Source organism: Notolabrus celidotus, chromosome 14 (assembly GCF_009762535.1).
Source record: "Notolabrus celidotus isolate fNotCel1 chromosome 14, fNotCel1.pri, whole genome shotgun sequence".
In the NCBI taxonomy this organism is placed as follows: domain Eukaryota; kingdom Metazoa; phylum Chordata; class Actinopteri; order Labriformes; family Labridae; genus Notolabrus; species Notolabrus celidotus.
In genome coordinates, this window is record NC_048285.1 from 31976532 (window position 1) to 31992493 (window position 15962).

A 15962-nucleotide genomic window follows, 5' to 3' on the forward strand; every position below is an offset into this window, starting at 1 on the left:
AGAGAGGCATATGCAGATGTCATCACGGCAGCATCATAATCAGCTTTAAGTATTTCAACACACACTCGGAACAAAAGGCTGTGCATGGCTGAGACGTTAACACTATAACTTAGTGATTCGTGCAGGCTTCTAAGTAACTTCTCAAAACAGTAAATTCTCAACAGCCTATACACTTTTGGAGTCAATCAACTAGTCAATAATACTGATACGATTAAAATGTAAGTGCAAAAAAGTTCATAGAATTACGCGTAAACCTACGTGTTTTTGAAGGCTTTTATTTTGCGTTCACGTTCCTGTTTTTCAAGGCTTTTATTTTTGTAACTTCCGGTGTGGGTGTTATTGCAACGTTTTTAGCTTTGTAACTTCCGGTATGGACTTCCGGTATGGACTTCCGGTGTGGACGTTGTGGCGGCGCCATCTTGCCTGCAGTAGGGTACTCTTGAAAATAATTGCAAAAACTTTCAATTTCACTTTTAACAAAAGTAATATCAGGTAAAGAATGAAACTGAAATTATAAAACTAAATCTATTGAGTCTTTACAATTTTAATGTAACGGCCTTAATGATGTATGGTGGTTTGTAAAAAAATTTTGAATGCAGATTATTATTATTATTTTTTTTTTATAAAGTCTAAATTTTTAAATTTTGTTGCCCTAAATTAACTTAACCTAAAATCAAAATCATTAGTTTTCTACCACCAAGCCATATTAGTCATGATCAGAGAGATGAAGGCTACTTCCGGTTGGCACCTTCAAAATAAATTTAAGTAACAGACGAATAATTGATGAACTGCCAGAAAAAGAGATTAATCACGTATATTTTTTATAGAATAATAAGTGAGATTTAATAGGTTTATTATCTGTATGCCTTTTAATTTTTTTGTTTATAGTTAAATGTATTTGTGAAGACTTTAAAGGACAAGGATACATTTCTGTCTGCTTAGATCCATGGTCTAATAAAAAATAAACAGTATATGCAAACATTTTCACCTAAATACTAACATTATATTATTATTTGTAAGAATTATTTAACATCTCCAGGGAAAACTGCAGTAATCCTCACTCAAACACCTTCTTCATGTAGATCTGATGTCAGTAGAGTTTAGTATAACACATGCAATGTGAGGGTTGATGATATATTTGGACACATGCTGAGATAACACTGAATATAGGTTTACATGAAGCTGCAAAAATAGAGACATCAAATTCTATTTAAGGTGCAAAGATGGAGGGATGAATGATGAAAGGATGGAGAGTGATTTCAGAGACTGAGGCTTTTTCATTTTTTACCTTCAGAGGAGATCTGTCAGGACGACCTACAGAACTACGAGCAGCAATACCACACAGAAACTTTAGAGAAGCAGCACAAAGAGAAACACACAAACACAGGAACACACCATAGACACACAGAGAGAGAAACAGGAACACACACACAGAGGGAAACAGAGGATGTTAGCTCTGAGCCGGACTTTACTGAGAAACATGCAGAAGAAGAAACAGTGGAGCTACAGGAGCATTACAAGGATGGTGACACTGAACCCTCTTCTTCTTTCTCTGTCTTTACTCAGAAGAACTATTTCTGTGACATTCAGACTGAGGCTGTGAACTCAGAGGGAGACTTCACTTCACTTTAAAGGTCAGTACGTTAAGTTAAGTGTGTGTGTGTGTGTGCGTGTGTGTGTGTGTGTGTGTATACCATGGCCACATCAGCGTGGAAGATTTGTTTGATGAACTTGTTCTTGGACGAGTGAACCAGCTGGATGATGTCGCCGTATAAAGTGTCTCTGTTCTTCTCCAGGAAGCCTGCAGGACACACACACACACACACACACAAGTCACACACACACCCTGTGTTAGAGCATGCACACAAACTAAGGAAACACCAGCAGACTCTAAAGAGGCGTGCCTTTAAACTGTGATTTCTGCAGAAACACATGATACAGATCTTTGTCTTCACACTCTGTTTGCAGAGACTGACCTCGTGTCTCGTAGTAAACCACTCCAGCGAAGTGTTGGATGCCAAACTGCGTCTCGTGGTTGTTCTTTGGAGGGATGTAGTTGGTGTTGACTTTGTGTTGGAAGTTCAGCTTGTTGAGCATGGTGGTGTCTGTGCCCTGCATGAGCCACACACACAGAAACACATTAGACCAAAGCCTGAAACCTGCAGAGTCCCTTTGTACAGGACCTGTTCGTCTTCATCAGAGGAGAGTCTGCGTACCTTTGGGAACTTGCTCTCCTCGTCGATGAGCGAGATGATGTTCATGGGTTTGATGGCGATCATGTCCAGGGCGTCCTGGTTGTCGGTGAACTCGATGTGCTGCCAGTTGATGTTCTCCAGGTTGTACTCTTCCTGCTCCAGTTTGAAGACGTGACGCACAAAGAACTGCTGCAGGTTCTCGTTCGCAAAGTTGATGCAGAGCTGCTCGAAGCTGCAGAGAGGAGGAGGGTGACAGAGCAGAGATGTATTACAGCTTCAAGTCAGGTTGATGCGGGGTCACTCAGAGCTGCAGGTGTGTGTATAAATGTGTGTGTATGTGTGTGTGCCGAACCTGTTGACTGTGAAGTTCTCAAAGCCAAAGATGTCCAGCAGTCCGATGGAGCGTCTCAGAGCTTTGGGTTGTGTGGAAGTCGGCTTATAAATGGCTGCATTGATCTTCTCCACGATCCACACGAACTGTCGGCCGTAAATTCCCTGCACACACACACACACACACACACACACACACACACACACACACACACACACACACACACACACTTTCTTTTGCAATCATCTGCATGTAACTTTACGATGATTCGTTGGGTATAAATGACGTCTCACTCGTCACTGATCTAGTGTTGGTCACGGTGCTCTTTTGAAACACTGCAGGGTGCCAACAAAGGCAGAGGAAGAGCACTAGGTAGCAAGTAAACATAGATGGATTTATCCAGACTTAAAGTATGCATTTTTTAGATGCTTCATGTGGCAGAAAATGCATAAAATGCATTTGCTGCTGCTCTCCCTGCCTTTGCTTGTCATGTATGCACATAAAAGAGGCTTTGGCATTTGTTGTAGGCACAAGGAAGGGCAGGGAGCTCCCAGAACAGAGTCATACCACCAAATATAACTTCTTGCATGTGAATATATTACTTTCTCTTGATGAGAGTGGCTCTGACTGAAGTGATTGTGTCTTGAATAAGAAAGTTTAATGAGAAAGTCGACAGTGACAGTCTCGTGTTTACCTTCACAAAGGCGTCGCGCACATCCAGAGCCTGCTCCATGCTGAGCGGGGTGGAGACGGTCTCTCCTCTGGTGATCAGAGTACGGCTGGTCAGACAGTTCATCAGGTCCTTACCGTCCACCTGAACACACACACGTATTTCATGGTTGAACCTCACTGAAACAGATTAACAGCTCTTGTACATCAGTGTGTAAGTGTGTGTGTGTTTAGGTGTGTGTGTGTGTGTGTGTGTGTGTGTGTTTGCATCACCTCCAGCAGTGTAGCAGCAGTGGTGAGGTGAACGCTGCGGACGACCTCACAGGCGTCCAGGTTGTCGTAGTTGCGAGCTGCAGGGTCAGAGGTCACAGGGAGTTTTAGATACCTGACCCTCTCTGATTAATAATTATTCTATTCCCTTTTTACTGTCATGAGAACTTTTAGATTTTAAGCTAACATTCAGTTCTTGCTCCTGCAGGAATATTCTCCTCTAAGCTTCAACAACCAGAGAGACACTGAGCTAGTAATCGTACCAGTGCTGCAAAAAACCCTACGACATCAGTTACTTCAATGACTTATAACAGCTGATGGACTTTACCTTCATACCCGAGGTTTCCCATGTGTAATATAGCAGCCAGCAGTTTGGTAATCTCCCAGTTCTCTTTGTCTGTGAACATCAGAACCTGCAGAGCAAAGAGGATTACTCAGATTACAAGTCAAGGAACGGAGGACGGAGCAGAAGAGAACTGTGAATCTGGATTTCATAACAGCGTTCATCACCTTCCAGTTTCCTTCAAACATGAGCGGATCATTTATTGATCAGATAAACACTCATTACCTTTGATTAAAAATGGGTCACTGTGTTAACTCAGTACCTTCATGGCAGAGCGGATGTTGGAGTACTCCTTCAAGTCGTCTCGGCCGTCACACACAGTACAGTTACCCTGCAGAGAGAGAGGAGATGTGTGTTAGATTCCTCTGGATAAAGAACCTGCTCATGTTTTTGCATGTGCAGATATTTTCTTCTATCAAACATGTTGCACAGCTGGTGATACTTCCTCATCTTCTCATCACAGCATCTCTATTTTGCATGTATCGAGAGGTCAAAGTTCACATAGTTGTCCTGACTAAAGTTGAAGGACACCAGAGTTCAAAATCTGAACAGTTTGAAGATGCTGTGACAGATATCATGAAGCTGGAGGTGAAACTGGACTCACGATGGTCAGGTAGGTGTAGTCGGTGGCTTTACTCAGCCCCAGTTTCTTCTTCTCGTCTGGAGTCATTCCCTTCAGCATGCAGTAGAAGATGTGGTAGTTCCTCTCATCAGACGCCTGCACAGAGAGAAAGAGAGAGGGTTCAGGTTGTTCTTTCAGTCCCTAACCTCTGTGTAAATGCATTGGAGCAGGAGGACAGGTGTTTGTGTCGTACCTGTCGACACACTCTGGACTTCTCCAGCAGGTATTGCTCTATCTTGGCTCCCTCGATCGCTCCTCTCTTGTTGAAGTGGATGTCGATGTATTTCCCGAAGCGAGACGAGTTATCATTTCGGATTGTTTTAGCGTTTCCAAAGGCTGCAGGAGAGAACAAAGACCCAACATCAAGACTGGATCAGATCCAGTCCCATCTTCCAGACAGGACTCAGTCTGATCTCATCTTAATCCACCATGAGCAGAGCACTTTGCAACATTTAGCAAGTTACAGTGGTAAGGACAAACTTCCTTTAACAGGCTGAAACCTCCAGCAGGACCAGACTCATGTTAGACACACATCTGCTGAGACCGTGTTGGAGAGAGGGATAGAGGGAGATGAAGAGAGAGAGAGAGATGATAGTGGGGAGAAACTGAGTGTTTAAATGGAGACTGATGCATGGACAGATTCAACTCATCACTTCATCTCTTTTTGTCCTTTGTCTGTGTCTTTATCTCTGTCCTTCTGGATCATATTTGGTTGACCTCAATACAATAAATGTTGAGTCCGGCTTCCCCCTGGTTCCCCCTGACCTCCTCGAACCCCTGGTACCGTGCCCAGTTGGCCCATTCAGTAATCCATCCATGGCAGAGTGGTGCAACATTGCAGTATTGTTTTTCTCTCAGGTGAGACTTTTACACTGTGCTAGATTAAAGAGTAAATGATGCCTGCAGCTCTTATTCCCTGTGTAAAGTGGGTCAGACTGGTGGCATTGTCGGATCCCCGGCTCAGACATGGTCACGCATTTCAATAGAGGATAAGCACAAAGGATGATTGGGTGACATTTAATCATCAGGTCAGGAGTTAGATGCAGGGTTTTGGAGTTTGACATCCTCATTAAAGACATGTGCAAGGCGAGGAACTTTACTTTTCTGCAAGCACATCCAGTAAAGTTTCACTCATGTGTTGACGTGCATTTGAGTGTGTTCCTACCTTCTAGTATAGGATTTGCTTCCAGGACCTGCTGCTCGATCCAGGAGTGTTGACCGCTGATAGCTGCCAGGAACTGAAGGATCAGTTTGGTGCTCTCTGTCTTCCCTGCTCCTGATTCTCCACTATAACGTCACACAAACACAAACACACACTCTTTCTTAGATGCTTGTTTATTTCACACACTGCTGTTTTGGATGTGAGCGTCTCGCTGCAGCCGCCCGCTCTCTTTTCTCACCTGATGATGCAGCACTGGTCACGGTTGTTCCTCTGCATGTTGAAGTAACAGTTGTCTGCGATGGCAAAGATGTGAGGAGGCATTTCACCGATCTTCTTGTTGGTGTAGAGGCGGATCTGGTCGGCCGTGTAGATGGGCAGCAGCTGGTACGGGTTGACGGCTACGAGGATGGAGCCGGTGTAAGTCTGCACGAAGAGGGAACAGTTGATTAAAGTTTCTTGGCTGATGTGATTCTTAGTGATTTGGTCCGAGGTCTTCGTTTGAGCATGTTGATGTGTAAAACATAAACCCTACAGCTGCAGGTGGAAGCATGCAGATCCTTAAATGAATGAAAAAATATGCACATTTGAGACACAAACGGATGCATGCATGCAAACAATCTGTTTATTCATGAAGCCTGAGTCTGTTTCTTTCACGTGTTTGTTTAGTTGCTGTGAGCTGAATGTTAGAGCATAATCAGGCTGCAAATGTAGCATGCAGTTTCTGAAGTAAGAAATATGAACTTCAGCTGCTGAGCTTCCTGCTCACACAGCAGCGTCCGGGCATAGAGCAGCAGGCTCGGGCAGTCTGAGGGTAGACGAGGATGATGATGAAGGTCTCTTGGCTCAGATGGTTCAAGGATGACAATGAGAGCATATCAGTGTTCGCCACGAGAGATCAAGCAGCCATGATGGTTACAAATTAACATGTTCCCAGGCTGCAGCTCTGCGACCGATAAGACGGAGCAAACATGTATGAGAGATATCCAGATCTTTACTCCAGTGCGGCCGTAGTTTTTGCAAAAATTGGATGCAGTGTTTTTGTACGGCAAAATAAGATTTAAGTGTATAAAAACATTTAAAACATGCAACATTCATGCTGTTAAGTGATGCAACTGAACAGGAAGTGTGCTGCTTGAAGCTGTTTCTGATGCTGTGCAGGTTTTGCGTTAAACGTTTGGGGGAGCATGTTTTACTCTGGGGGTGGATCTCGCTTGGCGTGCAGGAGCTGACTTACCCTGCCACCGCAGTTTGTCTTCAGAAGAAAAAGGAGGGAATAAAGGTCGGAAAGGAAAAGAGAGAGAGAGTGGAGAAGCAAGAGGTTGAGATGAGAGAACAGGCCAGTTTGAGGGAGGAGTAAGAGATGTTGTTGGTTAAGATCAGTGAAGCCTCGGATTAAGATTGAGGAGCTCATTGTCGAGTAGGAAATTGTGAATGAAGGATTGTAAAACCTCTCTGTCCTGCAGCGGATGACCTACCTACATGTTCATTGTTACAGATTTTACAAACTTAACTGATAGATTAGAAAACCATGTCTGTATATATATTTCATGAGCGGTGCTGGAGAGGTGAGATTGAGTCCCTGTTCAGTGTATTATCATCAGTCCTACAGAGATACTCACATATATGAGCTTCTCTCTGTATCTGATGAGGAGGTTTCGGAGGATGCCGGCTTCGTTCAGGTCTCCCAGGCGGATCATGTCCTCCACCCCGTGGATGGAGGTCGGGTGCATCGGCTTGATGTTGGTGGCATTCTGAGGGGAGATCCAGTGCTCCTGGAGAACAAGGGGGGACATGTGTAAACTTCACACTCAGTGCACTCCATGGTGTGTTACCTCAGTATGAACACTACCAGTGTGTGTGTGTTGATTTGTTCTAACACTTACATTCCCTTCATCATCGAGCACTTGGATCTGTCCTGAGTCACAGAGTTTGACCACGGCACCGATCGGCACCTCAAACTCCCGACCCGTCTTGAGGTCCAGCCAGACATAGTCGCCCTGGAAAGAAACCAAGACTTTAAACCAAAACCAGGATCAGACTTCTGTGTTTGTTTCCTTTCCCCATAGATGTGATTCATCATTTAAGAAAGTTTCAGGATCTGGAGGATGTGATTGTAAGATCATTATCATGACTCATTCTTACACAATCAAATTGAACCTGTAACAGATCTGATCAAGAGACATGTGAACCTTTTAAACCGGACTGTGGGGTTAAAGAAGACCTCGGATCATCTTCCTTTCTTTACTACGTCTGTCAGAGCTTAATGGAGGATAATCTGGTCCAGACTGAATTTAAAGTCTGGATTTGAAGCTTCTGAAACCTCAAGAAGGAATTACAGAATGTGAATCAGGAATTGGTGGAGATGGACAACCCTGTTTTGAAAACTACTATATAAATAAAGATTATTATAAGAAGTATTATAATAATACAAAGAAATTGTTTCTTTCTCACAGATGCTGACACAAATGTTTGCCTTTGGTTTTAAATATCTAACAGTAAAGCTGAATCTCTCTCTCTCTCACACACACACACACACACACACAGACACACACACACACACACACACACACACACACACCAGCATCCCAAAAAAGCGACACATTTTGATAATTGATGCATGAAACAAATGGCAGACACGCAGGATTCAAACATGATGCTGAGCCCACAGAGTGAAGACATGCAATTATGACTCATGGACACAAACACACACACACACACACACACACACACACACACACACACACACACACACACACACACACACACACACACACACACACACACATACAGTGTGTGCATGCATACCGGCAGCAGTGTGCTGTGTTTCATCACAGTGTTGACGTTGCGTAGTAGCGCCCATTTGGCCAGATCCTTCTCATAGAGCTCCACATACTCCCGACGTTTGTACATCTTCACGTGTGTTGAACAAACTCACACACTGAGAGAGAATATCCAACGATACCAGACCGTTAATCCACTCTGATTAAAAACCCAGCAGTGAAGAAGGATGGTGTCTCACATCTGAGACTTTTAATAATCCATGTAAGATATCAAACAAGCTCTGGAGTGTTCCAACTCTTCATGCTACCACAGGATCAGTGCATCAGAGGTTTAAATCCAGCAGATCAGGGTCTCATGCCACCTTTCTTTCTCTCCCCTAGGTTCATCTTAAAAATACTGACATGTCCTTTAAGCACAGCAGAAAGGGAAGTCAAAAGAAGTAGGTCCAGTATCTGACATGCTGATGAGAGAGAGGCTCAAAAATCATAAAATCAACTTAAAAATCTTGGATAAAAAACTGTAATCCACAAAACTTCAGATCCCTTCAAAGTTTTCCCTGCAGGAACATTTTAGAATAATCCTCCTCTTCTCTCTCTCTCTCTTTCACACAAACACACTCACAGTCACTTCTTAACCCAGCCCCTGTCACCCATGGTAACAAGAAGACACCTCCTCCTCCTCAGGTGTGTCCTGGTGTTGGATTTCTGGATGATAAATATACTGCAGGCTTTAACTGCAATCCGATGTAAGTAACTGTAACTTATAAACTCTGATGATCTCCTGGTTCATAGACGGAGAGTCTCTCTACTTCTTTACTTATTTCAATAAGGGAGAAATTCTGTCATTGATGCCTTTTAGGATAGATGATCAGCAAAGCCCAAAGATGAGGTTTCAAAATAAAAATAAAAACTAAAGAGATTAAAAGACCAAATATTGGATGATGATCTGCGTTCAGTCTGAGCAGGACGACTCCCCACAGGGTGCCGGACTGAAACACAGCAGGCTGGACGACATTCAGAGTCTGGATGATGTCCTGTCTGCATGAATATCCTCTTCCTCTGATTATTTCTGTATCTAATGTGTTTCTATTCCACCTCCTCTCCAATATTTATGTCTATATTTGCACCATGCCAATATAAGTCATCTAAATTGGTCAAGACGGAAGTATTTGTTGAACTTAAAGACAGATTATCATGAAGTTTTGTTGACTTTTGGATCTCAGATGATGGATGCAGCATACTTTTTTTGTCCTCTGACTTTTCCATCAGCACCACCAGAAGCCTGACTCTTAAATGTATATGAAAGTATCTCCTATAGGATGACTTGTCCTGCAGGATATTCAACATCAGTCTTAGCTGTACTTTGGGATGGAAGTCAGGATATGATGCAACACGACACATGATAAAACACAATATGATACAAAGCTAACATTCGCCTTTCTCATCATAACTACAACGTGCAAGCTTTGTCCTTGTGATGATGTTTACAGTTTGAAGCATTCAGTATTTGTTTCTTGATTTAAAAGAAGAGAAAGAAGGGAAGAGCACTAGCTGTGTGTCGTATGGGATGTGAGTTTCTGACTTTGTGTGTTTAAATGTGATGAATGGTTCCTTGAGTGTGTGTTACATACATGTCAGTTTAATTAAGTAAATACTCTGTCTGGCAAACTGAGCCACCTGAACATTACACCACCAAGCACCTGTCTCACACACACACACACACACACACACACACACACACACACACACACACACACACACACAGCCAATGAAAGAGTAAATAGGAGCAAGCAGGGCCAACGGCATCTATCAGAAACCGTGTGTTGAATTATTGAACAGAGGATCTGTTTGGTGTCTGTTTTTGTGTCGTCTCTTTAATAAGTCTTCTTCTGCCTGTCCTTCTTTAAATCATCTTTTTATCTCTCCCTTCACCTTAAAGTTCCCTCTTCTATTGCTCTAATCTCTCACCAGGCTTTTGTCCTCTACACTCTGAAGTCATGGCACATTCCCGTGGATGATCTTGCTTTTTACCTCTGCTCAAAAACAAATTTAAGAACCACAAACAAAATTCAAACACTTCTTCTAGAGGATAAATAAACCTAGTGATACACTCACTTCCTTTGTGATGTGTGCAATCAGAGTCCAGTGATCAGACATGACACAAAACAGCATAAAAACAAACATCTCCAAACCTTTTTAGATCGTACTGGAGCGTTTAGCCTTCAAAAAGTTGGAAATTTGGAGGTTGAGACCAAAAACATAGCAAAAATATGAGTACATTTTACAACTAAATTCTTCTGGTGATTATTTTGTTACTGCTCATCTTCTGGGTGTGTTTGTAGACATAAAAGTGAGTTGTAAAGCATCCCTTATTTGTGACATATTAAGTCAAACTCCATCACTAACAGTTATGAGTGTTGGATGACTGAAAGGAGTTCATCCTAAATACTGTTTTACTAATCAGCAACTTATTTGTGGTGCAACTTGCAGATAAATAACCACAAATAGAACAAGCTTGGACTAGTTTGAAATGGATAGTTATTAAGAATCAACCTTTGAAATACTCCAAAGTCCATTTGTGGAATTAAAAGTTATACATGAAAAAGAAGTCAGACAAATGAACACATGAATCCTTTAGATGTAGACTTTGTTAAAGTCGATAAAGAGCACAGGGACAATTACTTTTTCATTGCTAAACAGCGGATCTGTCTTTGCCTCGAGCTCATGAAATCAGTCTCATATGCACAGAGTTGTTTTAACTCACAGGCCTTTATAGGCTTTTTACTGAAGTGGTTTAAAGGTTGAAGGCCTGAGGGCGACTAACCAGACACCCCATCAGACTGATAATTCATGACCCACTGCTTCTCAGAGAGGTCAGTCGGCTAGGTAAATAAAACGTTATATTGTCTTCTTACTTATCGATCATACAGGACCAACCAGGAAATCCAGACTAGCTCTGTGGTTTTATTAAATGAGTGTTTAAAGGAGCACATAGGTCCTCAGGTTTTGGGAAGATCATGCACATGATGTAAGAGTCTTTGCGTGTGTTTTTGCAAGTTGCTGCATATCATGTTTTGCTTAAAATGAACTCAGGTTGTGTAGTTTTTAAATGCATGCCCTCATATGAAGCTAATGCATGTTTTTTTTTGCAACTCATAGGCCTGTAATTGTGCGATCATGAAGGTGTTCTCTTCTTTACTTCAACTATAGCTGTGATCACAATCTCCCAAACAGAGCAGGCTTTAGACAGACTGACAACAAGCCACAGTGATAGTGAGGTGTTAGCAGAGCAGCAGTGATGTAATGTCCATGCTGCCCGTGGTAGCTGCGTGTTCTCGTCATTTCTTTCTTGCTTAAATAATTCAGACCAGACGTGAGCAAGGTATTCACTTACACCTGATGGTGACTCCTGTTTGGAAAGGTAGCAGTCCACACAGAGAGAAAAAGACTTCAGGAAGTAAATCATCCCTGTTTCTCTCCATGACTCTATGTTATCTTAATAATAATGCTTTCTCTCAAAGCTTCAAAAGAGAGTTTTAAGAGAGAGAAACAGGCTCAGGACGGGAGTTTGAGTCTCTTTGTTGCAGCTTAGGATAATAATGTGCTTCAAGTCATGACTACAGCTTTGTGGTCTCATGTTATCATCACTGTGGGCTAACTACAAATTATACAGGCTCTCTCTGAAGTCTGTAAGTGTAGACTGCAGAGGATGACAGCAGACTGTGTATTATCTGTCTGCAGGTGAGCAGTCTGCTGCAGGTACAGGGCTGCCCTCTGCTGGTATACTACTCTCTTTGCTCTCATGCACATGCATTGAAACCACTACTATCAGTTGTTTGTCATAACAGGATAATTTTCTGTCCATGCATCTTAAAAACAAAACTACAGGCTGGTCTCTGTGATGGTTACACCTCTGGGAATATGAGTTATGATGAGTTACGGCTTCTTTTAGCAGCCGTGTTTCAAACATCCAATGAAAGAACATTAAGACCATCACAGGACTCTGAAACTCAAATGAATCTAATTATTGGAGTAACGTGTGTTGGAGAGTCAGGGTACAAGACGCCCATAAAAGACCACATGATTGATGCAGACACTTCCAGCTCGTCTCATTTGCATTTAGATAGATCACCAGTCAAAGGTCAGGCGGTGATATAAAGTGACATGTTCAATGTGTTGGTATTTGTCTCTGAATTAACCTGACCATAAAAACTCAGACGGAGGGGCTCTGCTTTCTGCTTCAGTGGACGATGAATGTTAACATTTAATCTCTGTGCTGTCTTCATAAAGAGGGACGAATCACAAAGCAACAAAGCACAAGAAGCATGCTGCAAAAATATTACTAATGCATTCAATTTGTATGAAAGAAATCAGAAGATAACGAGGCGCTCTGCTTAATGCTTCAAATGTATGATTCTGCAAGTGAAGTAAAAAAGATTCATCAACAAAGTTTAATTAGAATAAAACAAAATGGAACTGTGAGTGTTTTACTAAGAGTATATTATATCATTAGCAGTTTCTGAAGGGTTATTAGTATTAATTATATTATAAAGAAGCTAAAAGATGATAAAGTATCTATTTTGTTTCAGCACACAGAGAAAGATCCCTTGAAATTTAACCTTTTTGATATGCTCCTATAATAAGATATAGACGTTCTTGATGTAATTTACAACAATGGAGCCTTTTGACATCATGACATGTATAGTTATTTAAAAACCCTGAAAAATATTGGAATATTTATACTTTATATTTTGTGGTTTGTTAAACAAACTTGCAACCACTGAGGCAGAGTTGTTTTGTGTTAAATTTGATTATTTAAATTCATGTAGGGCTCAGATTAAAGAGGTTGATTGACCCTTAAAGACCTAGATCATTTTTGGGGGCGCCAGACTCTCCTGAATTTATTTTGAATATGCTGAATGATAAAAATTCAGGTGGTATCAATGGAAAGCTGAGAATGTCCACTGTAACTGAGTTTTTAAAGCTTGTTGATAGGCTTAGCGATTCAAAAGTTATCAAACATTTAAGAACAAGTAGCCATTGTGGCTGTCTAGGTCTTTGAGGGTTAAAGTGAGAGTGTTTTTCCTTCAAATGTAGAAGAGTTAAAGCTCAAAGTGGCAATAAATAGAGAAGTTTTGCTTCAGAGTGCACAGTGTATGTATACAGGTGAAGGTCTGCCCTCTGCTGGTGAAAGTAAAAACTGGACTGAATCTAAAAAATCAGCCAGGTGACACAAGAAACTGTGTTCATTTTTGCATCTTGTTTATGCAAATAGAGCTCATTCCTCACACTAACTTCATAACACTACTTCACATTCCAATTGGATTTCCAGTGACACAATGAGCTGCTGAATACTATGAATGAATGTCTGAGTGAAATAGATAATGAACGAATGTCATCTCTTCATCTCAGTGACACTGAAAAACCTCAGGAACAAAAAGAAGAATCTAATAAACAACCAGCTTTGTTTTTCTCCTGCGACAGACTGAACCGGACAAAGAACCTCTGAGGTCAGGACAGATTTCACCTCCTCACTGGACGGCAACGAGCAACTGAACCATAACTTCTAAAGGAATCAGTGACGGGTGAAGTCGGTTAGGTCATTTCCAGAAAGTGACGCAGTTATAAACTGAAGAACTGAAAAAATATTATTTTTGCAACAGAAGGAAGAGCCGAAATCCTCGGGGGTAACTTTGTACATTTAAGGATCTATCACAGTGAAGTGCTGCTGCAGGGATCCTAGTTTGAACAAGTGTTTCACCCTATAACTGGATAAGAAATGTAAAAAAACATTCAGACTTTTCTCTTATGTTTGCATTTGGATAAAACAAACAGTAATACTTTTGAACTATGAACATCTCTAAAGTGTTTTAAACTTGTGCCCTCTGATTAGGACATTACACCACAAAGATTCAGCCTGTAACCAGACTAGAAATATCTCCATGTTGTATTCCAGGTTCGTCTTTTATACTTGGACTTAGTGTCATTTCCACGCTGCAGTGAAGCCTGAGTTTACCTGGATGAGGGTGGTGCATCTGTAGCTGAGAGGTCGTGCATTTGCATCCCAGTCCTCCAGTCCCCAAAGAGACCCCCTCCTGTTTTCTGTCATTGTCAGGGTTGATAATCTAAGATGTGCATCTCATTCTCAGAGTGAACAGGAGTCTTGTTTGTGATGGTTTGCTGATATTATTTACTAAACAGCTGAAAACAGGTCGTCAGAGCATCGCTGTAGAGACACAGAGACATCCCAAAATGCATATTCCATCCAGTGTAAGAAGTCCTCGGCTTTAGAAAGATCAAAATGAAGATTGGAAAAAGGAAGAAGGTTTTCTTTTCCTGATGTGGAATCCAGGATGTTTTAAAGAGCTGCAGATCAAATATCATCCAGTGGCTGCAGAGTCTGAGGTTCACACTTCCTGCCCAGCACAGTTTGAACACACCTGCACAGTGTGGATGGAGGTCATAGTGAGTGTGTGATGAGTCTCCACAGTGAGGGGTGACGTCTGATCTGTCCTCTGCCTGGTTTCTCATTGGCTCGTCCCGTTTGGGCCTCCGCGGCGGGGGGACGATGTCAGAGCTGATTATTCGATCAGAAAGGCTGACAGGCTCAGCAATGCGTTAACTGAGTATCAAAACTACCGACACTAGGTCAGATGCATGCTTGCGCTCACAAACACACACAAGTGCATCCAGTCTTTGGTCTGATTTGAGTGTGTGTGTGTGTGTGCGTGTGTGTGTGTGCGTGACCACAGAGAGCATTCAGTGGAAACAATAGAGCGCAGAATGAGCCGCTGATCTCTAATGAGTTTGTTGTACCTCCAATTGAACAAGCTGCCCACACACACACACATATTCGTGCTGTGCCCCACTGTGCCTATGTGCCTGTGTGTGGTGTGTGTGTGTGTGTGTGTGTGTGTTTACCTGCTGTAGAATGACCATGGTTGTGGTTTCTGTCTCTCTGATTGGACATCAGCAGTCGCCTGTAGATCCTGAGAAAGACACAGAAGTATGAGGACAGGTGATCTGGTGCTTCAGGTCACATCGGGCAGAAATCTTGAATACAGAAACAAATTCAAGGAGGAGAAATGTTGAAAAATGAAAGAAAGGAAACAAGAGGAATGAAAGGAGTGAGTAGAGCTGCTTCACACGTGCCTTATAGAAGCAAAACACACACACACACACACACACACACACACACACACACACACACACACACACACACACACACACACACACACACACACACGTGCTCACACTCACAGCGGGTGTTGTATTAGCTATAAAGCAGATCAAAGGAGCAGGAGACACATAAAACCTGCGCTCGTTAACATCTGTTTGGGTTTACCTCTTAGAGGAAATGAAGGCTGCTAATGGGATGCACATAAAACACACACAAATAAAACTTGTGCATGAAATACTGAATAAATGAAAGGTCTATTTAAAATTCAAGACAAGAAAAGGAGATGGGATAAAGAGCTGAGGGTAGTTTTGTTCCATTTTTGAGAACAGAGCAATAAACACAGAAAATAGTGTGTATTTAAAATATGCAGGAAAACGTCTTTTTTTCAGTATATAGAGGAATACTATTCA

The 15962-nt window shown here is 42.0% G+C and overlaps 1 protein-coding gene and 1 long non-coding RNA gene across 2 annotated transcripts in view; one reads left to right on the forward strand and one right to left on the reverse strand.

Annotated features, from left to right (window-relative positions):
- LOC117825844 overlaps positions 1 to 14199 on the forward strand; it is a 16067-nt gene extending 1868 nt beyond the window's left edge. Inside the window, exons 2-3 of the long non-coding RNA XR_004633918.1 lie at positions 1567 to 1634; positions 13857 to 14199. This is a non-coding gene — a long non-coding RNA (uncharacterized LOC117825844). The remainder of the gene's footprint in view (positions 1 to 1566; positions 1635 to 13856) is intronic.
- myo7aa (myosin VIIAa) overlaps positions 1 to 15311 on the reverse strand; it is a 41112-nt gene extending 25801 nt beyond the window's left edge. Inside the window, exons 1-17 of the mRNA XM_034701800.1 lie at positions 15294 to 15311; positions 10757 to 10765; positions 8398 to 8508; positions 7476 to 7589; positions 7212 to 7364; positions 5831 to 6015; positions 5596 to 5717; positions 4624 to 4766; positions 4413 to 4526; positions 4071 to 4139; positions 3794 to 3878; positions 3469 to 3545; positions 3221 to 3340; positions 2548 to 2690; positions 2217 to 2427; positions 1977 to 2112; positions 1695 to 1801 (exon numbers count right to left, since the gene is read on the reverse strand). Coding sequence (XP_034557691.1) covers positions 1695 to 1801; positions 1977 to 2112; positions 2217 to 2427; positions 2548 to 2690; positions 3221 to 3340; positions 3469 to 3545; positions 3794 to 3878; positions 4071 to 4139; positions 4413 to 4526; positions 4624 to 4766; positions 5596 to 5717; positions 5831 to 6015; positions 7212 to 7364; positions 7476 to 7589; positions 8398 to 8508; positions 10757 to 10765; positions 15294 to 15311 — 1917 coding nt within the window. The remainder of the gene's footprint in view (positions 1 to 1694; positions 1802 to 1976; positions 2113 to 2216; positions 2428 to 2547; positions 2691 to 3220; positions 3341 to 3468; positions 3546 to 3793; positions 3879 to 4070; positions 4140 to 4412; positions 4527 to 4623; positions 4767 to 5595; positions 5718 to 5830; positions 6016 to 7211; positions 7365 to 7475; positions 7590 to 8397; positions 8509 to 10756; positions 10766 to 15293) is intronic.
- Between the last annotated feature and the right edge of the window lie 651 nt (positions 15312 to 15962).